Source organism: Lissotriton helveticus, chromosome 2_1, assembly GCF_964261635.1.
Source record: "Lissotriton helveticus chromosome 2_1, aLisHel1.1, whole genome shotgun sequence".
Classification (NCBI taxonomy): Eukaryota; Metazoa; Chordata; class Amphibia; order Caudata; family Salamandridae; genus Lissotriton; species Lissotriton helveticus.
Window position 1 is genome coordinate 537,740,611 of NC_136059.1, and position 27,065 is coordinate 537,767,675.

The 27,065-nt window shown below is 45.5% G+C and overlaps 1 protein-coding gene across 1 annotated transcript in view; it reads right to left on the bottom strand.

Annotated features, from left to right (window-relative positions):
* The window catches only part of THBS4 (thrombospondin 4), a 256,126-nt gene that overhangs the window by 81,297 nt on the left and 147,764 nt on the right, over positions 1-27,065 (bottom strand). Inside the window, exons 14-16 of the mRNA XM_078675199.1 lie at positions 25,545-25,663; positions 22,708-22,760; positions 1,114-1,307 (exon numbers count right to left, since the gene is read on the bottom strand). Of these exons, the coding sequence (XP_078531325.1) occupies positions 1,114-1,307; positions 22,708-22,760; positions 25,545-25,663 (366 nt within the window). The remainder of the gene's footprint in view (positions 1-1,113; positions 1,308-22,707; positions 22,761-25,544; positions 25,664-27,065) is intronic.

Genomic DNA, 27,065 nt, shown 5'->3' on the forward strand with positions numbered 1-27,065 from the left:
TGCCAATAAGGCAAGGAAACGAAATGAAAAAATGTAGACATGTCAAAATGTTATGGAAAGATTGAGACTACTGTTAATAACATTAGTAATTAGAAATTTCATGTGTTAAAAACTAGGATCTAAAGAACATATATAATTTTATTGTATGGCATTTTCCTTTTAGAACTATCGTGGCTGCTCCAGAAGAAGGCGCTGGTCCGCCGAAACGCGCGTAGAGATATAATTTGCCACATTTCCTTTTTTTACTCTGTTTCTATCTTATGTATATTCATATACTTAATTGAATGTGATTTTTTAATGATGCTTTGAATTTTTACTTTTATTGTGTTTCATTTGCCACTATTGATATTGATTGTATAACATGAAATTATATGTGTGTTAATAACTTTGAATAAAATTGTATATTTTTTACCAAAAACTAATGTTGTAGCTCAGTCCCTTCCTATGTTTACTGTTTTTGTTGCCTAGATTGATACATACCATTCATTTGTTTTTCCCTGGTCTAGGAACTACATTTCTGTGTATTCAGGGGGTCCTTGTTAAATATATGCACAAGACGCATTTTTGCCACTGGTCAGTAATAGTGTAAAAAGGAAATCCCCAGCAACAGCCAAGCCGCTTCTCTTGATTCCTACCTCTGTTTAGTGCCATCGCTATTGGTTCACAGTGGACAGGAAGTTGTCCATTAAGACTCCATACTTAGGATGTCTTACGCTGCGCTCTGCTGCCACCGTTTAGCGGGCAGTCCTGTGCTCTACCCTAAAACTGGCAGGAGGTCTCTGACTGCACCCCCTCCCCCAGCCCCCCCATAACAGATCAGCAGAAAGCAATCACCTGAAATGCACTGTCTAAAGGGGTTGGATGGTATGGTAAACATACGTTAGTAGCATGGCATGGCATGGTTACTGAAACTCATTCCTGGAGGAAGGATGAAGTACCCAAGAAGCTTGCCCGAATGGCAGTCAGTCCAGAATGATGATGAATATAAGATAGCATTGCTGGTGCCAGCTCGCCCTGTCCCTGGTCTCATTTCAAATGCTGGGTAATGTAGATCAGCGGTGAATTTACAAAGTGCACATGTCTATGAATGAAGGCACAGTGTGGGGAGCTTACTGTTGTCATCCTCCTGCCCCGGGTTGGGCACCAGCCTGCAGTTGTCGGGGCCCGGTGGAATGATATCTGGAATCCCGTCGTTGTCATCGTCATCATCACACTCGTCGCCCAGTCCATCCTTGTCTGTGTCCAGCTGGGCGCTGTTGATGACGTTGGGGCAGTTGTCACTGCTGTCTTGGTGCCCATCACCATCGCTGCAGAGTGCAGAGAGAAGGAGCAATCAGTCCTGAGCCCAAAGAATGACATGAACGTGCCTGCAACCACAGCACCTTGTGCTACATGCTCACCCGTGTATGTCCCGCATCAATTCACAATTTATTATACACTGATTACTTAATAACTTAAATGTTTATGTGAAGGTTGACTTTATTAGTAGGAGTTTACAGTGAAACACTATGGGTAAGTGCACTTACTTTTATGGTCGGTTTTTCTAACTTTAAGCACATTTTCTAAACTGGAAAATTGCTACCATGATCAGATTTGGAAAAGTAACAGAAGTGGGGGCCTCGAAAATGCTTTATTGTGCATTACTGGCGCCCTCCAGTGGTCGTTGCAAAGAAAAACACAGATCAGAGAGGGGTCGACTTGAGAAGTGCATGGCGAGTGCTCGCGTCTCGCCAAGGGTGTGAAATGCTATTCAAATGCGACTGCAATCTGGATAATCGTTCTACTGAATTAGAGGGCCACAAGGGCTACTTAGGATGTGGAATCAATAAGGCGCCATGCATTATTGATTACAATGATCCCTAGTCCTACCCTCGGGACCTGCCTCTCATATGTATGTGAGTTTCCCTATAACCAGTGAGATAGGCAGTTTGGGCTACCACCATCATGCACTAATATGTCGAAAAAATACATGAGCGTATGACACCAAGGCCACTCTGTCAGATGGCCTATTAACACTTCCCGATGTATATGTAGGCACTGGAACAGCCATGGGTATGGCTCTCCTGCACAGAGACCATGGCCACCCCAGTGACCACAAGAAACAAAGGGATGCACCGGGAAAGCCACGAGGATGCCTCTCCTACACACAGGCCACGGCCATGCCAGTCACGTGACCTTACTGTTTGGTGTCCACAAACTCGAATCCCGTTACTATTTATTTATTTGCTTTGCATTTGTACATGACGATTCTGCCTTTCGGACTTGGAGCCCCCCTCCTGCTTCTGTCAATCAAGATGTTTGTTCAGCTGGTGGAACGGTTGCTCGCACAAACATCTGTTGATTATCCGTGTATGTCTGCATTATGACTATTTCTAGGACCAAATTTGGTGTTTGCGAAAGACAGGTATAAGAGGTATTTGTATATTTAGCTTGTGAGTTGTCCTACGCCTTTTGTATGTTTTTTCAAGCCCCCGAGTTTTACTCTATTGGAGAAAATGATACCACTTTTTTGCGCGTAAGACTTTTTTCAGATGGGGCAGGGTATTATTGCCTATTCTTCATGAAAATGTTTGTACCCATTATCTGGCCTTTCACTCTGCTTATCCTTTCATTATTTTGTAGTTTCGGGATGTTTTGTTGCAGGTGTTTGGGACACAGATAGGGGAATTCATTTACTCTTTCTTTGCTGAATTTGAGCTTTTTCTCTGTGAAGATTGTTTCTCTTGTGGGTCTTCAAATCTTAAGGGCTCATCCCAGAAAAAATCATCGAGCATAGAGAAGTATTGGAAGTTGTACTTTTTTCAGGTCATGGTTGATAGTGGGTGCTACAGAAGGTATTGGTATATAGACGAAAAGGAATCAATGACGGTGGGTGTCTTGCCACTAATATACTACATCACTGCAGTGGCTTAGAAGATTATCCCTGACTTTGAAGGCTTTGCCATAGAACTGTTTGATTATGTTAAGGAGGTGCCGGTTTTTATATTTTTCGTGGGAGGCATTTGTAACACTGTGCAATGCAGTCTAGTGCTTGGAGGGGTGGAGCTAGGAACAGGAATGGGAGGAGTCGGGGGACTGGCTAGAGGGACAGTTAGAGTAGGGACAGGGACCTGATAACACGTGAATAATAAAGCTCTTGAATAGTTACACACGTGTCTGTCTTCATTACAGGAGAGACACGACAGCTGGCGACGAGGGTGGGATTGGTGCATCTGCCACCCACAGAACCCTGAAGGAGTGCCCTGTCCCGAGCAGCGTGAGAAAAAGAAGAAACGCTGCTGTGGGAAGCGAGGCTGCCGCCTAGATCGAGAGGCCAGCAGCACATGCCCCTGCTCCACAGTTAGGCCACTGTGTAGAGCCCAGAAGGAGCGGAAAATAAGAAGCGCTGGGGCGCTGAGAAGAGGTGCGTCCGATTGCGCCAAAAACGCGACTCACCCCTGTCATGTACTGCTACCTCAGCTCGGCAATGAACACACAGGAGACCAGGTACAGGTTTACAGGTCTTTATTCTCATACATGCTCAGGGTGCATCGCACGTCTGTCCTCGTCGTCATACTGGTGTGGAATGCCCTCTTCCTGTCCGTCCACAGGAAGTCGTGTCCAGTGACCTGGACACTGCCCTGTGACCCACAGGGTCCTAGTGCCCTGCGTTGGTGGTCAGGTCACTACATCTCCCCCTTTGTCACAAACAGAACGTCTTTGTCACATGTACAAGTCCTTGGCACCGTTCCTCGTGACGATGCGATAATAGGCCGATGGTGCTGGAGAGAGGGAGAGAGAGAGAGAGAGAGAGAGAGAGAGAGAGAGAGAGAGAGAGAAAGAGAGAGAGAGAGAGAGAGAGAGAGAGAGAGAGAGTCTCTGCATTTCTTCTAGTAATCTTCTTGTCTTCTTGCACAGTCTCTACATTTCTTCTAGTAGTCTTCTTGTCTTCTTGCACTCCCTTTTTGGTCTTTGATCTCTGCTCTGTTCTTGTCCTCCGTTTTCTTCTTTTAGTGGTGTTGTCTCTCTTGTTGTCCCTTGCTCTCTTTCTTCTGTTGTTGTTATCCGTTCTTCCTCTTCCACTTTGAATTCCTTGAAATGGGAACTGTTTCTTGTTATTCTTCGGTTGTCAGAAGCTGCAGTCACCATTGACCCTTTTACATCAGTCACAACCAACGGCTCTATTGAGAATGGGCTGTCTGACTTCTTTTGTTGTTTCTGTCGCACTACCACCAGATCCCCTTCAGTCAGCTGGTGTTCAGATGCATTTCTCCTTTTGTCAGCATATTCTTTCATTTTCATTTTTGCTTGGTGATCTCTTTCTGCAATGTCACTTCTGTTCGTACCTTTCGTTGCATCTATCTGAGGTATCCTTGTTTTGCTTGATCTCCCTAACACCAGCTCTGCTGGGCACCTGCCAGTGGAGCTGTGAGGGGTATTCCTGTAGTCTCTGAGCACTTGACAAAGCGCTTGTCCAGTTGATATCTGTGTCAATTTTGCCCGCTGGATGGCTTTCTTGATAGTCCCCATGAATCGTTCTGCCATTCCGTTGGCCTGTGGCCACAAAGGAGTTATTCTTCGATGCTTGATCCCCAGATACTCCAAGAATCTACGGAATTCCTCTCCAGAAAATGGAGGACCATTGTCCGTTTTCAGTGACTGTGGTGAGCCCCAGGCAGCAAATATGTTGTCTAGCACTGGCAGCGTAGCACTTGCCGACGTCGACGATACTTCTCTCACTATTGGAAACCTTGAAAATTCGTCGATGACCACTAGCAGGTATTTTCCACTCTCCAGTGGCCCATAAAAGTCCGCTGCCAGCTCTGTCCATACTGCAGGTGGCAGTTCCGACATTTTCAATGGTGTCGGTTTGGCAGGAGGGCCTGTTATTTGACAGGTGTGACAGTGCGATATCTCTTCCTCCACCATGTTGTCCAATCCCGGGAACCACACTTTTTCTCTCAGCATCTTCTTTGTCGCTACAATGCCTCGATGCGACTCGTGTGCTAGCTCAACTGTTCTCTTTCTTAGCCGGCGTGGTATTACAATTCTTGAGCCCCTCATCAGAATTCCCTTTTCTGTTTCAGACAGCTCTTCACTTATCTTTTTGAATGCCAGTAGTTCCTCTTTATTGACTCCTTCTTCTGCGATGGTGTTGTTGTTGATGTGTCTCCATCTCTGCTGCCGTACCACCTTTCCAATGGCCTTCATTGTCGGGTCTCCTCTTGTTTCTCGCTCTAGTTCATCATTTGTTATTGATGCCGGAGTGTTCTGCCTCACGATGAAGTTTAGATATTCTTCTGCCATCGTGGGGCCACCTTTTTGATAGGGAAGCGGGTGCCGGGACATGTAGTCCGCTGGATTTTGATCTTTCCCTGGTTTGTGGACAATCGTGAAGTTGTAGTCCATCAGCCTGATCCCCCACCGTTCAATTCTTGGCGGTATCTTTGCGTTTGGGTTTCCGTATATTGTTACTAGGGCTTGATGATCTGTGATTATCGTGAATGGTTTTCCGTATATGAACATGTGATAGTGCTCACATGCCCACACTACTGCCAGACTCTCCTTTTCTGGTTGAGAGTATGCCCTCTCAATGTCCGACAAGCTCTTGCTTCCGTATGCCACTATCTGTCGAGGTGAATCTTTTCCGGGCTTATGTTGTGCTAGTATGGCGCCAAGGCCTACCGGGCTGGCGTCTACTGTCAATTCGGTGCATAGGCTCGGGTCAAAATAGGCTAGGTGGTCCACTGCCGTTACCGATGCCCTTATTTCTTCGAACGCCCTTTGGCACTCTGTGGTCCATTCAAATGTTTGGCCCTGCTTCGTTAATTCTCTCAGTGGCGTGCTCACTGTCGCGAAGTCCTTTATGTATCTCGTGCAGTAGCTGGCAAGGCCGAGGAATGAGCGCACGTCAGCGACATCTTTTGGTTCTTTTGTTTTTTCAAGGGTGTCTATTTTGCCACGATCTGGTCTCATCCCTCTCTTCGAAAAGATGTGTCCGAAGAGTACTAGTTCTTCTCTGCCCAGTTCGCATTTCTTCTCATTTACTGTTAGGCCCACCTCTACTAGCTGCGAGCACACTTCTCTCAGGGCCTTATCGTGTTCCTCATCACATTTCCCAAACACCAAGATATCATCACTATAGTTCAGACTGTTTTTGATCGGTCTGATGATCTGCCTGATCGTTTCCTGGAATATCTCTGCTGCTGATGATATTCCGAAGCTTAACCTCTTGTAGCGAAATAATCCGAGGTGCGTTGAGAAGGTCGTTATGTATCTGGACTGCTGGTCCAGCTCCAGTTGGTGGTACCCTTTGCATAAGTCGAGCTTGGAGAATTTCCTCATTCCGGTCAGGCAACTTATCATGTCATCTAGGTGCGGCCCTGGGTGTCGTTCTCGTTCGATGGCTGTGTTGGGTATTCTCATGTCCACACATATTCTAATTTGTGCGGCGTCCTTTTTTGGTACCGCCACTATTGGGGACACCCATGGCGTTGGCCCCTCTGCTGGCTCAATGATGTCCTGTTCTAGTAGTGCCTTTATTTCCTCCTCTACCTGAGGTTGTAGATGGATGGGCACCCTTCGGTGATGCTGGGCCACCGGCCTGATTGATTCATTTATGTGTAAAGTTATTTGTCTTCCTTTCAGCTTTCCAAGTCCGTTTGTTAGCTTTGGGTACTCTTGTAGTATGTTCTCTCTGTCCGACATGTGATACATCATCTTTAGTAGGCCCATGATCTTCGCCGTCACGTTGCTCAGTAGACATGGTGCGGGAATGTCTCCTCTTAGCACATGTATTTCTTCTGTGACAGTCTTGCCTTTGTGCGTCATGGTGTCCGTGAATTTTCCCATGTTCGTTACTGGATTCTGTGCACCCCAGGTGAATACTTTGACATTTGACGGTCTTAGTGGTGGTTTCTTCTTCATCTTATCATATTCCGTAGCACACATGATGTTACATTTGGCCCCACTGTCCAGCACAAATTCTGTTTGATGGGGCCCTACGTCGATGGTCACCCAATCCGTCTTTTTTATTGACTTCCTATCCACTAATCTGATGTGTTCCTCTTCATGCCCTTCATCCGTGGACATGAGGTAGAGGCGTTCTACCTTTCCAGCTGCTCTTTCCTCTTCTTCCTCGTCTCCCGACCCTGCCGACGAGCTTCTAGTTGTCGCTTCCATGTGCCGTACATGCCTGCTTGTTGTCGCTCTTGGTCTTCCTCTTTCAGTTTTGAAATGCGCCCCTTGGCACATGGTGGCAAAATGGCCGCTTTTGTTGCATTTCCTGCATGTCTGACCGAATGCCGGGCATGCTCCTCGGTGTGGAAAATCCAGACCGCATCGGTAGCATTGAGAACCTTCTTTCCTTGTCCCTTGTTCCTTTGATCCTTTCTTCCAGTTGCCCATCTTTCTTGTATCTGTCATTCGGTGTATCTGTTCTCCTCTCCGGTCCATCTGCCTGGCTTGCACCATTGCCCTTGCTTCCGCTCTCGCTAAATCTAGAATTTTTTCTACAGTGATAGGTTCTTTAAGTAGTCTCGTTCGAAAGTCTGTGTCACGACAGCCTTCTATCAGTCTTAGGCGAAGGGCCTGTTCATTGTCATATTTTCAAATTCACAGTGGGCCACTAGCTTTCTCAGCCTTGTTGCGAAGTCGTCCATTGACTCATCCAGCTGTTGAAATGCTATGTTGAAGTTATATCGTTCAAAATCGACATTCCTTTGGGGGTCGAACTTGGTCGTGAGACACTTTATCAATTTTTCGTATGTTTTTATCTCGCTCGGGGGCAGTGTTATGAGGAGGTCCTCCACCTCATCCCCCACTAGGTTTAGGAATAGTCCTAGTTTCTTTCCGTCCACTACATCGGTCGCCTCCATGTATCGCTCGAATTTCACAATCCACTTCTCCCATCGTATTCCCACTTGTGGCTCTGATGTGCTGAAAGGCAGTGGTGTGCGATACTGCGCACTTTGTTTTGTTTCTGGCATTTTCTCTCTTTTCTTGTTTCTTTTGATGCCTTTGTACTTTTATGTCTTTTCCTTGCCTTTCTGCTGGCTGCCTTTTGTTCCTTCTTATTATTTCTTTCGTAATTTCTTTGCCCTTTTATTTTCCTTCTTCTTTGACCTTTTTTCACTTAATTCGGGGCTTTTATCCCTTATTTATGCCCTTTTCCACTTTTTTGCCTGTTTCCAAGATGGCCACCCGTTTTTCTGCTCTTCCCATTGGCCCGGCCGCCTGACCTTAAGATGGCCGCCAAGTCTCGCGATCTTTCGAGCCCAATTCTCTTTGTGCCTGACTTCAAAATGGCCGCTCCGCTTTGCTGCTTTCCTATTGGTCCAGACCGCCTGACCCCAAAATGGCTGACGAGACTCTCGCGAGAGCTCGCGCCTATTTCTCTCGTTCGCGCGCTTCTCTTCAGCACTTACCCGATCAGGTGGGGGGCTCAGATGGCGATCTTTCCCTCAGTCCGCTGTCAGTCGGGGTGGGCTCCCGCTTCAACGAGGGGCTGCTCTTCCTTCTGTTTCGGCGATGCAGGGTGGGCTCCTGCTTTCCAGTTATTCTTTGTGCGAGGAACGCACACGCGTGGGATCGTCAAACACCTTCGTCGCCAGTTGTCATGTACTGCTACCTCAGCTCGGCAATGAACACACAGGAGACCAGGTACAGGTTTACAGGTCTTTATTCTCATACATGCTCAGGGTGCATCGCACGTCTGTCCTCGTCGTCATACTGGTGTGGAATGCCCTCTTCCTGTCCGTCCACAGGAAGTCGTGTCCAGTGACCTGGACACTGCCCTGTGACCCACAGGGTCCTAGTGCCCTGCGTTGGTGGTCAGGTCACTACATCCCCCGATGCGTGCAAGTTGGCACGCGCTGAACGAGCAGAGGTCGGGAGCCCACCCCAACTCTGCCTACCACCATAATCCACGAAGGATTGCCCCCTGATGCTGCCTGGTGCCCCCAAGAAAGCCCCGCTGATCAGCGCTACCGAGCGCCAGAAAGACGGAGTTGGAGCGGTACACGACATCGGGATCTCACCCCCGATGCGTGGGATTTGACAAGTTGTCGCCAAGTGAGCGCGGGACCCAGAGAAGCAAGGTGGGAGCCCACCCCCACCTCACCTGAAACTCCGCAGCTGGGAAAGCTGTGTGGAGCGCTGAGCTAGTGTGAAGCTCTGTGCCTGGAGGCCGTGTCGAACACAGTGCTGTCGGTGTTCGCGCGCTGGAGGTGGTTACGCCAGATGCGTGAGGAAGTGGAGATGTGGTAGCGACGTCGGGAGCTCACCCCGGTCCTACCTGCTGAGAAGACATCCTGATCGTGGAAAACGGAGGCCCCGACATCCTGCATGGACCTTGCCCGACCGGTGAGTGTCTGAAGCTGCCGGTGGTCGAATGCCCGGTGAAGGAGTTTCAAGTGCGTCGGCCATGTTAAAGTCAGGCTGTCCCCACCAATCCTCTGTTGAGGCCAAGGAGCGGCCATTTTGAAGTCAGGCAACTCCCAGTTGTGCCATCAAGCACAAGCAAGTGCAATACTTCACAAGAAATAAGCACAAGTATATGCACAAGGGTGATAAAGAAACGAGCACGAGCCAACGTAAGAGGCCAAACAAGCATAAGAATGCAAAGGGTGAAACAAATAATCAAGCACGAGCAAATGCAAGGAGTGGAATGAAAGAATAAGCATAAGCGAATGCGAGAGTTGAAATAAGTAACCAAGCACAGGCAAACACAAGAGATAAGTGACTGACAAACACTGACAAGTGCAAATCGACAGCAAACACAACAAGCACTGACAAATGCAAGAGCTGAACCTAAAACAAGCACAAGAAATAAGCAAAGATAGCATTAAAGACAAACAAGCATGAGCGCAAGTAACAAAAGATGCAGTGAATCAAATGTATCTTGACACCAAGCAAGAGCCAAAGCAACGGTAACACGCACCCAATACCGACACATGCGAAATTAAAGATAGACACCAGCAAAGACAATCAGAAAGGCAACAAGCAAGAGCCAAGACAAGACCGAACTAAATAAGCACAAGTAAATGCAAGTTTCACATGTAAACAAACACAAGCAAATGCAGGTCTAGAACGTAACAAGCACGAGCAAAGGCAAGTACCAAAGTAAACTTCAGCACCACGTGAAGACAAATAATTAAAAGTGGAAGAAACTAAGAAACAAATGATCCAGAAGTAAGAGTAAACAAATATCAAATAATCCTTCTCTCATCAACCCAGTGGCTGAACAACCTGCACTAGTCTGGAACGAAACGTAAGAAGAAGATATCGACGTTGCCATGTATCATTGCGGAAGCGCCACCGACCACTTGCAGTTAGCACGCAACACCAAAGAAAGCGGGAATTTGCAGAGCCACGAGTCACGCATGGTGCAGCTGAATGGTGACCAGTTGACCTCAGGAAATCCAGGCTTAACTCACTGAAGCATACCGAGACAGTCGCGCCAGGGGCGGACAACATACAGTAGTCACCCGGGAGCGGCGAATCTTAACAAAATCAAAGGAAACGACCAAACAAAGGCTATCGGCCGAGGAGGGTCAGCAAAAGAAGACAGGAAGCAAAGTGAACAGTCCTGTGACATTGTCATACCAGCACATTCCACCATCATGTCGGTAAGGAAAGAAACACATAAATCTAGCCCCTGCATTGGAGTACCACCCCCAGTGGCACAGATCGGCAACCAGAATTTGGGTCTCAAATGGAACTGGTGGTTGGAATCACTGGATGCATTTCTTGACATAAGCGGAGAGCGAAGAGATAGCAAACGTCTATTACTACTACTTCAACTGGTGGGTCACGATGGCCGACGCCTAATCAGAACCTTTTCAGCAAAGGACACAGAGACATATAGAAAACTCAAAAAGACGATACGTGCTCATTTCACCACAAAGGAAGATGTAGACCATGAACGCATCGTCTTCAATGCAGCACGGCGGGAACCAGGGGAATCATTACCAAACTTCATAACGAGGTTACAAAAGTTGGTACGATACTGTCAATTCAATACATTCACAAACGAGGAAGCGATTCGTCTCCGGGCTATTGAGAGCTGTTCAAAACCAGACGCACAGCGCAAGATACTTCAAAGGCAATTCTCGTTAAAGGAAACCATCAGGAGGGCTGAAGCTGGAGAGCGAGCCAAAACACGAGAAGTGTCAAAGGAATTGCATTTCAACGCAAGAAAGGAAGACAAGCGAAAGGAGACATCCCTCAAGTCATAGCATGAAAACCAAGAGGCAAATGAAACCATAAAGAGAGAGAGACCAAGGGACATGAAATACTCTGAGTCAACAACGCGAAGACAAAAGACTGGGATGATCCAGGATTATGACAGCCCCACTGACAGAACCTCAAGGAGTCATTCAACAAATGGTTCTGACTATTCTGAGGAAGAGTCAAGTGGGACAGATCACACGGATGAAACCGATGACCGCCTGCGCAACAAGTATGAAGGAAAGACAAGCTACAGAACACCGGACCAGTCATGTCAACTCTGGGAGCCGGTACACAAACACACCCGAGCAACCCGCGCTTCACCAATCTTCATAGACGAGTCAGAAGAAGTCTGTAGCCGTGGAAAACACCACTCTCATGACACAGACACCAGGGCCCCCAACAAGCGAGAAGAAGAAATAAACCGTATAAGATGGGGTGATTCACTCAGACACCAGAACGGGATGGACAAGCACACTCAGGACACTCGTGACAATGAGGGAAATGAGAGGAGACAAGTAACATCATACGAGTGGGGCAGAGACAAAAGACCTTGGGATCGAACAAAAGAAATAAACGCTTGGCTGTCAGACAATCTTTCCACTGCAACAGCGCGGAAGACATGTCGAGAGACATACCCCAAGAAATGTCCCAAAGACAGTTCTGACTCTCTGAGCAATTCGTCACAGCTTACCAGTTCAATAGGTGTATCAGTCAAAACACACTTGAAAGAATGGTCCCGAAGGAAATCCACAAGAGACTTCCCTAATTCAGAAGACATGTCGGTACGATCACTCGGGTCAACAGAATCAAGTTCACGACAACGCCCATGGCGCCGATCACCTGCCCGGACATTGGACTCAGAGAATGTTATACCGGTCCAAAGCAACTTATCTCACGCTGATGGCTCGGAACATTCAATCACCCTGTCAAGCAACCTGTCCTGTCAGTTGCAGTCATATCCAGACCTGAGTAGGGTACCGTCACCCCTGACAGGGTCTGCGAGGTTGACTCCAAGGGTTTTCAGAAGAAAGACAACCATATGGGACACTATACACTGGCTTGGGAAAGGACCGTCTCATCACTCCGTCAAGAAGGCAAGGAGTGTTGACAAAGATAGATCCTCACCACAAAGACAAAAGGGGACGAGAGCGGAACTTGCTCATGCCTCGATGTTCAAAGAGTTCCACATGTACAAACGCGAGCGGGAGCAGATAGGACAAATAGAGCCAGCAAACGAGTCCCAAAACCGAACCAGGACACTCAGTTCAGATAGTGCCTTATCGTCCCATACGCAGGACTGTGAACATGAGGGCATTGCTGCTCCTGACCGAAAGGACAAAAGAAGTGAGACCACAAGTGGATGCCTAGAAAAACAAGTGTCACAGAGGAGAACAGCCTGCCACTACCGAGCTGAGACATCAGCAGTCACACAACAAAAGGGAGCCATGCCAACTGCGGAATCCGAGAACAAGCTGTTCACGCACAATGTCTCGCATTTTCAAGGATGCACTCCTGTAGTCAAGGATGCTCGTGTTGAGATGACAGAAAGATCGACCAAAGACAGGCCCACCACGGATTCGACATTACTAATGTTTGAAGAACGGACTGAATCTGAGCTCATGCATGGAGACATATTCCTGCGGCCCAAACAGACTGCCGCCGATTCATGTGGCTGAGTGAAAAATGACGAACACAGTAGAAGTTAATTTCATTTTGTTAAGAAAGGGGGAGATGTAACACTGTGCAATGCAGTCTAGTGCTTGGAGGGGTGGAGCTAGGAACAGGAACGGGAGGAGTCGGGGGACTGGCTAGAGGGACAGTTAGAGTAGGGACAGGGACCTGATAACACGTGAATAATAAAGCTCTCGAATAGTTACACACGTGTCTGACTTCATTACATGAGAGACACGACAGCATTATGCTCTCGGTTGAATCAGAAGTTTGACTGGAGTCAAGAAAGGCAGTATACAACAGGGCCAACTTCTGAATGGTGTGTCAAAAGATGGATGTTTGATTTTTTTTTCCAAACAAAAGTTAAACAATGTTGGTCAACAGTCATCCTTGATAATGTTTATTGGACATAAAATAAACAGATAGTGCAGATGGAACAATTCTTCTGCAATCACATAATTTCACATTTCTGCAGCCTCTAATCTTTTCAGTCTATGCCATGCTGCAGTCTTAGACAAATAGGGTAATTGTCCTTTCACCACCTTGCCTGTTTTTTATCCTGAAATGTAATATTCTACTAATAATGAAGGTGGAAATTGTGGTAAAATTCCAGAAGGGCATGAGAATCTAAAAAGAGGAAGGGATCTAAGAAAAAGAATTGGGCTCCCTCAGAGGAGTAAGGGAAGACGAGTAACACTGGGTGGAACACTTTGTTCTTGAGATGTCTGAGGATTAATGTGGTAACTTAATTATCTTAATTGTATCTTCCCCTTAGCTGCTCAGCCAAGATGGATGTGGTGTATGTATGGAATGTGGAATGCCTGATAAGAGAGTGTGTAGAATGTTGGTGTGCCTGCTGGTTGGAGAGAATGACAGTTGGAGTGAGTGGGTTGAGTGGCTAAGATGCTGCTCCTGGTGGGATTCCCTTTGGACCTATTGAAACTTGTAACATCTTATGAATAAACCCTCTACATGAAAATATACCTCCTGGCTACCTCTGGTCATATGTACTATATACCTTACAACATTTTGGCGACAGTCTTGAAGAAACCCTACGTGCTACAGCCACAAGAATATAGGAGGTGAGGAAACTTACAATTTTTCTGAACTTTAATCGAACAAGAAACAAAGCAAAGCAATTTTTAAAATAAGTAAAAGGAAAAGAACGCCCTCCCGAGTCCCACCAGTGTCCTCTACCTCCTGGACAGCCTGCTCAGGGCGCTTCACGTTCCATTTAAATTCAAGTTTCCTGCTTGCTGTGGAAATGTATCTATTTGTTTAGTGCCAACCCAGCTATAATCTCTGCTATCAGGACTGGCAAACCACTTATCTATTTTGATCTGGAATTCGCCTCAGAGACTTGATTTATTATGCACCATGTGTATTTATATTTGAAGTAGTGCCATAACGGAGCCTGTGTCATAACAACGTGGTTATCTCTAGTACTCCAAGCTATTAACTGCCTGATTTCTTTTTGGAGCACAATTGGAAGAATGCAACCTGCCGAATACAATACTTCTGCGAGGGAAAAAACTGCCTGTTATGTGTTTCAATTGGTTTCGGCTAGCTGTGTGCACTAAATTGGTACTGTTAGGCAATGTCGTGTAAGATATTTTAATTTTATTCAAAATTAACTTTGCCTTAGTCCTTCGTGTCCAATTGTTGCTAACTGCTGTTTTTGAATTTCGAAACTCTGTCACGAGCTCAAGCACGCACTTACCGTTTTGAAGCTGTGAGATCCTTCGTCATTCGCAGTCACCTCTTCACTGATGACGTTGAAGAATTTCCAACTGCCTTGGTGGAAGGTTCAGTGTGCTCGCAGCGCTGTGGCAGCAGCAGACAGCATCAGAGGCTTTCAACCTCTGACCTGAGACGTCACTGCGCAACGGCACGCAACGTAGGTCGGACATTTTGTCATCTAGTTTCCATAAGTTATGGGAACACATCGCAACGACTCTGCTGTTTGGTTTCAAATTTTCTTCATCTTTGTGCGGCGCTTGGGGATTATTTACAGCAGCATTGCATAAGTATCTCGGAAGATTGGAACAGACTTAACTACGCTGTGTCATGGTGAGAGCCTCATTGTCATGTAATTTCCTCACTCGCTGTTGTGCTTGTCCCTGATCTCGTCACTAAGAAACAAGCAACAGTTTGGTAGGCGAGTGAGGAGTTAAACTGGTTTTCACAAATAAACGTTTTTTTATTCTTCGAAGATTCTTTGCCTCCGTTTTGGATCGGGTGAGACACCGCTCACCAGCACCTTCTGGCTTTTATGTGGAACTTCTACTTCAAACAGTTATGACATGTGGAACAGATAGTTTCGACACTAATTATTATATTGTTGAAATACTGTGTGTACTTATTTCTTATTTCAGCACCATTTAAATGCTCCCATGTCTTTACGTTATGCAATAATATTGATATTGATACCTTTCTATACAATGTTTAATGGTTTGCATACAGCTTACTTACTGTTTGGTTATTTGGCACCTGATTTACGTCTCATGTTATCTTGCACTTATGAGTGTCACGCATGGTTCTTTAGGTACATTGTGTGTTACGTCAAGCATACTGGGTCAGTTTTTACTTGTTCTATGTTTTTTCCAGGTTGTGGTGCCTTAGGGAGAGTTTAAGTCATGTTTAGTTTGCTCTTATGGCTAGTATTTTCTTGGCGCTAGGACTTCTACTTAGGGGATTTATTGTTTAGGAGCTGGACTTCTTATATTTATTACATTCTTCCAGTGAGGGTAGTGCACACCTTTTCACTGATTTCATTCCTTTTAGTTCTGTGTGTATAAGTAGCTTAAATGTAAATGTAAATGTAGTATACTTGTAAAGCGCACAGCTGCCCCAGCAACGGGGCGTCCCGGCGCTGTATAACTCTGGGGAACCCGTCCTGGCTTTCCCTGTGGGATGGTCCCTTGCTGGGAGTCCCCAAGGTGGAGCCAGGCATCCCCGGAATTGGTGGGGCCGTTGTGGAGATTAGGCAAGCTAATGCCCAGAGTTGCCGAGTGGAACCCCTGATTAGAGTAAGCACCGATGCGAGAATTATCGAGTCCGCTGACCAAGGTCCACGACCCTGCCGCGTCGGGAATTGAACCCTGGTCCCAGGCTGACTTCTGCTCTCAGGCCTGCCGCCTCTAACCAGTGAGCCACACTACTCCACTTACTTACTACTCTCTTTCACATCACCATTTACATGTGCTCATGTAGCAGTACGAGTTTTTTTTTTTTTTACGGTTTTTGAGTTCACTCTTTAGATAGTTGTACTCAGTGGGCAGTGAATCTTGTATTTTGCGCTATAAGCAGTGTACCTATCTCTGGTTTTGTGCGCTATGGGCTGTGTACCCACTTTTGGGTTTGTTGCGCTATGGGCAGTGTACCCATTTTTGGTTTTGTTGCGCTATGGGCAGTGTACCCATCTTGGTTTTGTTGAGTGAACCTATGATGCGCTGTAGGCTGTTTACTCATCTTCAAGTATGATGCGCAAAGGTTTTTAGTCCATAACTTATTCTGGAAATGTAATGTGCAATGGACAACTTTATTTGTACTTGCACGATGGGCACTGCACCCTACAAATGTTTGGGCGGTGTTTCCCATGAATTCAGGAATTTGTAGTGTTTATGCTACTGTCTTGCATCTTTCTTCTTATCAATTTCTTCTCCTCATGTATTACACTTTTTACGCTTTTTCTTCTGTTATCTCTTTTCTATGCATATTTCATGTTGTTTACTCAAAAGCTGTACACGCAATGTTTTACATGCAACGTTTTACATGCGATGTTTTAATGATTTCCATTAATTGTTTTTTTTTCCAAGGAAAGGGGATGTGCTATCTTGAAACTTCTTGCACTGTTTCACCCTCCCTTCATTCCAGTCTCTTCCTACTACTTAGTCATTTCTTTCTTCTCTGTCACAATACTTCCGTATTCCTTTTCTTACTGTGAGGTTACAAATTATTGTTGTTTATTGTTGTCTAAGGGAAGAGGATATGTGGTAACTTAATTATCTTAATTGTATCTTCCCCTTAGCTGCTCAGCCAAGATGGATGTGGTGTATGTATGGAATGTGGAATGCCTGATAAGAGAGTGTGTAGAATGTTGGTGTGCCTGCTGGTTGGAGAGAATGACAGTTGGAGTGAGTGGGTTGAATGGCTAAGATGCTGCTCCTGGTGGGATTCCCTTTGGACCTATTGAAACTTGTAACATCTTATGAATAAACCCTCTACATGAAATATACCTCCTGGCTACCTCTGGTCATATGTACTATATACCTTACAACAATTAACCTACCAAGTGCTTTGTATCTTACCCTCACCTGCATGTGCAAGGTTCCAGTTTGATTTGGGTTTTAGCCATGACCCGTCTAGTAACCGGTAAGTTGGGACTACAGTATCTACCCTATGGTTATCCATCGTGCAGCCCCTTTACTCGGGACCCCCGGGTGGGGAGGTCCTGCTGGGTCCACGGCGGACGAGGGACACATTTGCCCAGCCCCCATTGGTTATTGCTCCATTCAGTGGGTTGGCAGAGGCTTGTTAAGAGGTATGAAGTTAGTGCTACCACACCGCCTTATGCATTGGAATAGCATTTCACACCGCACTTTCATTACTGAAGGGCATTTTTGCACAGTTCCCCGCTGGAGTGGGCTGAAGGCATGTTATAGGCTCTCTTTAGGGTGGGAGGGTGCATCCCTTACCTCGTGTTTTTTAGTGTGAGGTAATTCTGTAACGTCAATGGAGTTTTCCATGTGATTGCCAATAAGGTTCGCTGTTATCATGAGATTGATGTGTTCCCACTCTCCGTTACCTTGGTGTGCCTCATGTATAGTTCAAAGAATCTGTTATCAGTCCAGTTGGATATAAGATTAACAGTGAGGCCATGTATGTGCGACTATTTCAAATGGATGATCCACATTTATGACAATTTCAAATGTAAGATCCATATCCATGCCACCTACACTATGCTGCCATTTCTTTATCTTTTTCGTTGTTTTCCAGCACTATAAGCTGATTGTAGCCGAGTGGTACCTTGTGGCAATAGAGAGGTGGGAATTTATCTCCACATGTAATAATTTTTTCTGACGTCTATTGACTGGTATGTTTGCTAATTAATTGCTAAAGAAACGAATTGTGTACCGTATGATACCTGTAGTACCTGTTTGGAGAACGTGATCCTTACATTTTACCCGCCATTCACGGTTTGTTTTTTCTTTTCAGATGGAGATGGTGTATTAACCACCCATCACTTCCATGACAACATAGGGACACAGTCAGTATAGACATCTGCTTGTTTTATTTTATTTCATTGTTGCATGCAGAGTCACTCGAACTTTGTTGATCCTGATGAATGCCTAAGAACTCCTGTAGGAGTCTGACACAGGCAGAAACATGTTGACCGCTATGGGGGTATATTTGCTCTGAACCCCCAGTCCTCTCAGTTTTTAACCCTATCCAAGGGTACCACCAAATAAAGTTATTGGGCCCCTGAGATAGTTTCAACCGGATCATTGATTTTTGTCTTTGCACTCTGTCCCTCACTCACCCATTTGCTTAGGGTTATCTCCCTCTCTAAAACACCTGGGCTCCTCTCCACCCACCCCCTTCTTTGGTGGAGAGTTGTAACCCACATCTGGGACCATGTGGGCCTGATGTGAGGAGGGAGCCCAATGATGAAGCATGTCACCTTTGGGTGAGTGAGGGTTCTTGTCCTTATAAAGGATCACTTTCTGCTTTCTTTTCTTTCCAATACATAACTTCCGATTCACAAGAGACATATTTTTTGTGAGTTCCATTTGTAGACAGGGAGTAGTAGATTCTCTTTTGGCATTGTCTCTCTTGGAGCCCTAGTGTGTTTTGGCCATCTAGAGCTTACCAAACTGGTGCTAATCAACCTTTGGATTTGCATTAACCACGATGAATGGCCACGATGTACCCCGAGACCTGAGGGTCACAATGGGTGTGGGAAACCCCAGCTACTCACAGGCGGTACACAGCCTTGGCAATATCACTGGCTAAGAGGCTGGTGCCATGTTGCTGTGCCGAGGGAGGTCCCTGAGCTGGGATCACGCTATTGTAGCCTATCACTAGATGGAGGCTGGTGCCATGTTACTGGGCCGAGGGAGGTCCCTGAGCTGGGATCATGCTACTGTAGTCTGTCACTAGATGGAGAAGGACAAAGATGTGAGGCCAAAGAGCCCGTGGATTACTGCTATTCTGGGATTCATCTGACAGAATCTTTCATATTACCACTCACATGAACTACAGCAGTGCTAGGCATGGCCCTTTATGTACTGTGACTGTTCTGTGGAACTGGAAATACCCTCTAACTGTAAATAGACTGGGGCAAAAAACAAAAGATTCGGGCCTCCTTTATGAAGTTTTGCCATAGGGAAGCACAGCAGGCCTTCCCTGTATCTATAAGATACAGCACATTCCTGTCCTTTTCCCCTGCGCCAGCGCACAATGGGAACACAGGCACCTTTGCACAATGGTGCAAGGGTGCCTACGTTGCGGGGATGATTATTTTTGTACAGGAAGGGAAACCTTTCTGTACAAAAATAATCACAAGAGGCTTTTCCTCTTTCTACGTATGCTGCAGATTGCAGCACACATAGAAAAAGGAAAAAACGAGGAGTAATAAAGGTATTTCTCCCCGTTGAGCCTCCCTAACGCCTCCCTGGGGAGGCGTAAACTTTTGCCATTGCCTCAGATTTACGATTTCTCGTAAATCTGGGGCAGTGTTAAAAGGACATGGATGTTGCTGGGATGTTGCCTCATAAAGAGGCCCTTGGGATTTTGCGTATAGCAGGGACACTGGTCTTTTCTTTCTATATTAATGTGGTCATGATGTGTCTTATGCTCAGATGTTGATTAGAAATAAAAATAAAAATGTACACCTTCTCTTTCCATTACACTGCTAGGAACTGTAGCCTAAGACAAGATATAAGAGCACCTCTCTGTGCACTCACACACAACTCAAAAATCTCCCCACATTGGAATACAACACTCTGCCAACCATGCACCGCCCTACGGTATAGCATGCTACCCATTAGATTAGGGGGCTCCGACTTTTCTGTAGTAACAACTACTTATGGTTGATGAAAATCATCCCAAGCTACTTATATTAATGCTGCAATAGTGACCACTTGAGGCAAGATTACATTTGTAGCCACCTCATGCAAGATTATCAGCAGAGATCACCTCATTGCATTAGACTCCCTAAAACTGTATAATTTATCACTCTAATAGTAGCTTAAAGTATATTTTGGAATTTCAGACATTTTTCTCCAAACATCAGTTCATGAACTCTGAAATCACACACATTTTCATATTTAAAATTTCCAAAACCTCTAATTTAGTAGACTGGGTGGCACACAAGAGCTACTTACAGGTAATTGGAGTATCCAGAGCTACTTATTGGAGAAGAATGTGTTCGATAATACTCTTCGGTGCCAAACAATGCGATATAAAGGCTACAATACAATCTTCCTGCGCCTCTCTCCCCCACTTTCTCTGTTACTGTTCCTATCTCTATTTTCTCTTTGGCCTCTATTTGTCAGATATTTTTCCCTCAGATGTCTCCTTCCTAATCATGTGCTCCTTTTTGTTCCATCCTTTCATTGCCCCAACCGAGGAGGAGATGCTTCACCACATATAGGACAGCCAGGAGGCAACTTTCCTGGCTGTCCTAGACAATATAAGATCATTACTGGACCAGGGAAAAGCCGTAGCCCTGATCCTGTTAGACCTATCTGCGGCTTTCGACATGGTCTCCACTAACTTTTATTGGAAAATCTGCATGAAAAAGGGATACATGTTAAGGCCCTTGAATGGCTGAGCTCATTCCAATGTAATAGAACTCAAACTGTACAGCTGGGTACCTTTTCTTCCACTCCAAAAAACCTCAACTGTGGAGTTCCGCAGGGAGCATCCCTGAGCCCCACAATATTCAATGCCTATGTTTCATCTTTGGCAAAAATTGGCATGAAATGGGGCTTCGGAATCTGCTCCTATGCGGATGACACCCAACTGACAATAGCCATCGGAAACAAGCATGATGACACCAGAGCCAAACTCAACAACTGCCTTACTGAGATGGCAAACTGGATGTCAGCTCACTGTCTAAAGCTCAATGCAGATAAACCTGAAATCCTGCTTCTTGGCGGCGCTAATTACATTTGGGACACATCCTGGTCGCCCCACTCTTTGGGCGGTGGCGCCGGCTTCAAAGCGGTGTGTAAAAAACTTGGGCATCATTGACAATACCTTATCGATGAAAGACCACGTGCGGATCCTGTGTGGTAGAAGCTTCGCTACCTTGAAGCTCCTAAAAAAGGCTATTCCCTTGGATCCCACTGGAAAGCAGGAGGACCATTACACAGGCACTGCTTGCTAGCAGGCTGGAAATGCACTTTTTGTTGGCATGCCAGATTACCTTTTTAAACGTCTGCAGGTCATACAGAATGCAGTGGCTAGACTAGTGTGCAATAAGGGCAGATACAGTTCTGCAACAAAATGCCTGAAGCAACTGCACTGGCTGCCCATGTGCCAAAGAGTGCGTTTCAAACTACTAGGATATGCCGACATGGCACTTTATCACACAGGCCCCAAGATTCTCCAGAACAGAATCAAATTTTACGTCCCATCCAGATGCCTAAGGTCACGCTCCTTAGCATTAGCTGAGACCAAAAGAATCAGTAAGAGCAGAACAGGTGGAGGCACTTTTTCGCACCTTGCAGCACTTTAATGGAATGAGGCTCCGCTGGAGTTACGACTAAGTGAAGAACACATGGCGTTCAGGAAAAAACTCAAAACCTACCTATTTCCCTAGCACTGCCATTTTTGCCCTCAATTAAAATAACCTGACTCATCACTCTCCAGCTACAGCCAGTGCCGTGATATCCCAGTGGGATGAATGTTGCGCTTTATAAAAAAATAAACATATGCATAAGCAGCTGTGAACAGGGGAAGAACAAACTGACTGTGAAAGCCACCAGAGCACCCCCCAGTCCTATTTTGGGATTGAATTTCTGTTACCATAGGATGATTTTGGCGAACAACTTTACACCTTTGCCAATGTGAATCATCGTCCTGTTTGCACATTCACTGTTTCCTGCACAATGACATTTGAATGTTGTAGTTTTGAGAATTTGGCCTCAAACGCAGGGACTTAAACATGTCTCCTTAGGTTTAGAATCCCCATTCTCAGTAGGTAATAGTTTCAGCTCAGGTTCTTTGCCGCTTTCACGTTCACCAAATTTAGCTCTTAAGCTCTCTCTCTGGAGAAGTCCTTGATGACTTTCTCTGCACCTTCCTGCCTGGCTGCAGCTATTAAATCTTTGTTGTCTCTGAAGATAAAAGGATCACAGAAAATGATGATACTTTTTCCTACTTTCTTTTTAAAATTCGACATCAATATTAGCAGTGAAGTGTGTGCTTATTGAATTAATAATTGAGAAAGAATTGATTTACACAGTTTTTTAAAATTTCTTTACAGTTATTTAATGCATTGAATGGCTTCCTTTTTCCTCCTGCAGAAGGTCTTAAACCACTGCCTAAGAAATTGAGTTTTCTCTGCTCGCTAAACTCCCAGCACGTGCACTGGAGGAACCGAGGAGTGGGGCAGTCAGAGGATAAAATGAGGGTGCGTCTAAATGAGCCTGTGTCTCCTCCATCCAAAGTTACAATCTCAACCCTTTCAACCGCGCTTTGATGTGAGCCTGTGATCCATGCCTTACCGAAGGTCCACTTTGATTCTCCTGACAGCTTTTCACTGCTATTTGAAAAAAGCATATTTACTTTTGCTGGTGTTCTAAATTCACATACCTGTCTTGGTTGGTATCGCAGGAGTCTCCAACAAGGTCGTTATCGATGTCCGACTAGAAACAGAAAGAGAACACAAGTCGTGATGCTCCTCATTAACAAGTTGAAACGAGTCTAAAGGTTTCAAAGGGTAACACCTTCTTGCCCTCATGATCAGCAGTGATGGGCCAGAAGTAGAAACTGAAGGCAGATATTCACAACCACCTTCAAAGGCATGTCTCGCCTTCGAAGGACAGTTCAGGGTATCTTGAATGCGACTGGAGGTTTTGCAGGTTAGCCATGCGCTGTGTTAGATGTGTTTATGCACGCCAGTTTGTAGACAATTGCAATTTATTTACCAAATGCATTGCACTGAGCACCCTCGATGCTGCAATAGCACGATGATAGATATTTTATTTCTACTGCAGTCACTTGTTTCAGTGCATCGCCTGGGGCCAGCCGCGGCCGGCAGTGGGAATAAATGCAGGGCGGTGAAGCCGCGGCCGGCAGTGGGACTAAATGCAGGGCGGTGACGTGGGGAGGAGGAGGGACAGGGTAGGGGGTAGTAATGTATGGATTACGGAGTTTTACAAGTAAGTAAACCTTTAAATAAATAAAACGAATTTCATTGAGTACACTGCATCCCAAAATGCGATGCAGTGCACGCAACAAAATTCGTTTTATTTATTTAAATGTTTACGTACCTGTAAAACTCTGTAATCCATACATTACTACCCCCCACCCTGCCCCTCCCCACATCACCGCTCTGCATTCACTCCCACTGCCGTCTGCGGCTGCCTGGAGCGTAGCTTGGTCAGTAAGACTGGGTGGTGTGAGCTTCAGATCTCCCAACAATCACCCTGGTTAAAATACCTTATACGAGAAGCAGGGCTGGTGGGGGCCTTAAGGAGCAGTAGGAAGAGAGAGGAGTGCGGATTGTGAGGGTTACTTAGAACTCAATGTTTTGTAAAATTATCATTTTGTTAAGACATTTGTAACAGAGACAGGTGTGTGTGTGTATGTTTGTCTGCATGTGTATGTAAAACTCCCAAGTGAAGTCTGACAAACACATCACCATAGTCAACTTAAAGCACCTGTACCAAACTAGCTACTTCTGACTATATTTATTAGAGGGGATTAGCACCCCAAACACCCCTCACCCGTGAAACTATGTTCCTTTGCATCGCAGAGGGTCTCACAGAATGTGTGCATATAACCTACAGGCACCCAAATATACTGTGAAATAGATGACCGTCAAAATGAAGAAAAGATCTCTGAAAAGCACCCCTCCCCTCTCTCCTGCTTCCTTCAACAGTTTGTGGCACTCCTGGCGGACCCTACCAGCACAGTCAGGTCAGCACTGTTGTTTTATCTAAGCCTTTCTGCTAAAAGGATCAGTTGATAACCAGCGCTCTGCATTCCTTCTTCCGGTCTCTTCTGATCAATTGATCATCAACTTCAAGGGCCCCCACAACACACAGATAAACAGAGGGCATTGGCCCCTCACTAGCTCATGCAAATATGTCACTCAAAGGTTTAAGACAGACAGCTACCCTCTCTATTGGATGAAAAGAGAGATTAAATGCATAAATGGTAATATCTAAGAAGACTCCTTTATGTTTTCTGTGAGAGGACTTTTTTCATTCTTCCGTGTAGATATTTTTGCAGTTGCAGCATTAATAACCCAAAGCACCAGTGATTCAGCCTGGATTATAAGCCAACCCTGTGCCTGACCACAAACACAGCCTATCATTAACCAATGACGCACTCAGACAACCACAGCTGTGAAGAAAAACAGAAGACCAGCCTTACATGAGATGAAGCACGCGGCACTGCGCACTCAGAGGCTCACGCCTGTGATGAATCTTGAGGATTGTAATGAAACAGCTATCACAAGGAGTGGTTGTGAGGGACATTTCCTACATTATAAGAAATCCCATTTACTTGTACTGTAAAGGATCATGACCATGGTTAGGGCCTCTCTGATGCCAGCCCTCTAACCAGTCCCTCTGTGAGAAGATGGAACCATGCAACGGCGTGGAGGGAGCAGCTACGTTCAGTGTCACGGAGGTGATGGTGCGGATTCTCGCTCGTGGCCTGGAAGAGACAATTCTTTCTGCCTACAGTTACCCTATGACTCCATGTTACAAGGACACATTGTTTCCAGGCCTAGACTTTCATTGACACGATAAGGGCATTCAGAACATGCAGCCCTAGCTCAGCTAAACTGAACTCTCTAAACTATCACAGCTAAGTATTTCAAAAGGAAGGGCTGATTGAGTAAGGTGTGTCCATGAGATGCGGTCCAATCCCACGAGGGCTGACCCAACCAAACATCCCTGGTGTGCGATCCATGGCCAGGAAACCCTTTTGGAAAAGCCTTGTTTGAAAGGAGGGACTCTCCCCTTTCAAATGAGGCCTTCCTGAATGCTGGGGAGGCCGTTTCCGGCTTCTTTTTCTCACTGGAGTCGAATGCGTCCTTACCTGCAGCTGCCCTCAGCTCTGGTGGGGATAACTGTGACATCAAAGCGCCTCACAGAGCTGACGTCACAGATGGACAGGAGATGTAGAATGCCTCCCGCATCTCCCCCATGGAAACAAAAAGAAACCTACAGTGCTTTACACCGAAGGATTTAGTGGGGCCCTCCCTGGTGTCGGTCAATGGACATGCGCTGCACCAGGGAGGTAGTGCGTCTGTCGACCATAGGCCGGTACACACACCTTAAGGGGTTAAGATTCTCATTCAATATTTTAGCAAACCAAAAGGTTCCTCTTTTGGTTTTGTTATCTTATATCTGGGGCAGCACAGTGCACACACCGACTACACTGTACCGCAGTGCCATTTAAATACTTCTACTTACCTGGTTAGGGTTGCTGATGTCAATGCAGCTGTCACAGGCATCACCGACACCATCATTATCTTTGTCCTTCTGATCCACGTTGGGAACCCTCTGGCAGTTGTCCAAGAAGTTCTTAATACCTGGATGTAAATAATGTATAGTTGGTTCTGGAACAATAGTAACACTTTCTTTTTTTGCACTTAATCAGATATGTACAGTTGCCACTGTTACTAGTGTTGCAGCCTCGGGGTACAGAGAGGTCCCCAAACATCTCCCCACTTGCTTAAAAACCATGCAAAGCATAGTACCTGAAGACATACAAACACAGCAAACAAATGCCCCTGGCAAGGCTATCCAATCAAGCTGCCCTTACACCATATCAAGACCAGATAGTCAAAGAGGCACTGCAGGAGATACATAGGAGTCAAGCACAGTCTGAACCTTCAATACAGAACAATGAATTGCTGATGACCACTTCCCTAGCATTACCCCTAGCACATGCTAAAGATACACTGCTAACATCAACAACAGGTCCAAATAAAGAAGAGGTGATCATTTGAATCTAAAATCTAAGAAAGCCAGAACTGTCCACACATCACATCTTGCACAATGAAATATTTCGCACTTCCATCTTACCACATTCCAAATGTGCCAGCGACTGATGTGCCACAGACTGCCCTAGACACAAAAATACAGCTAGCTTAATAAAGTCCTAAACACCGTCACATAGTAGTGTCCAGCAGGTGAATGTATGCTAGTTTGGGGGAGGTTCAACTCTGGGTGGTCCATAAAGCTCCAAAGCAATGACTTCATAAAGCACTTGAATGACTTGGACTTGATAAACCAATGGTAAATCTAACATGAGCAGATGTTTCACAGGTAAAACCTGTGAGTCCTCGTGCAATTGTGTCAGTGTCGGTGGGCTGAAAAAAAAGGCATCGGTTGTCAATAATTTTTTAACCAAAAACTAACTCCAAAATGTACAATACTCTAATGGACCTGACCTCACTAATTCTTCACCTCAATGACCCTTGAAACTTTCTTCACCTAAAGTGTTCAAAAGTTAATAAACTCCTGTCCTCAACCTAGTGCACACATAAGAACTTTAACATAAGTACCACAGTACTGGTAGCTCCCCTTCCCTTCTGAAAACAACTAATCAAAAGAGGAAATCATCATAGCTCCTTGCCAGCTCTCAATCTAGAAAGAGGAGAGGGGAGAAAAAGACAGTTTAAAAGTAAACTGCAAAGGGTTCCTTACTGCATCCAAGGCACAAACACAGATTTTCCCATCTGTCCACAATGCCTCCATATATCTCCAAATGCAGACATTTTAAGTCGGCACTGAAAAACACCCAATCGACCAAGAATCATCACCATTCTGCCAACATTTAAGAAAACAACATGAAAAGAATAGTTTCTCAATTCTTGTCACATCTAGCTATCAACAATCTTGTTGACACCACCCAATCAGATATGAGATCTGTCAATGGCACCAAATCCACCCTGTTTTGCTGATTTGCATTCAAGAGGATTTAGATTG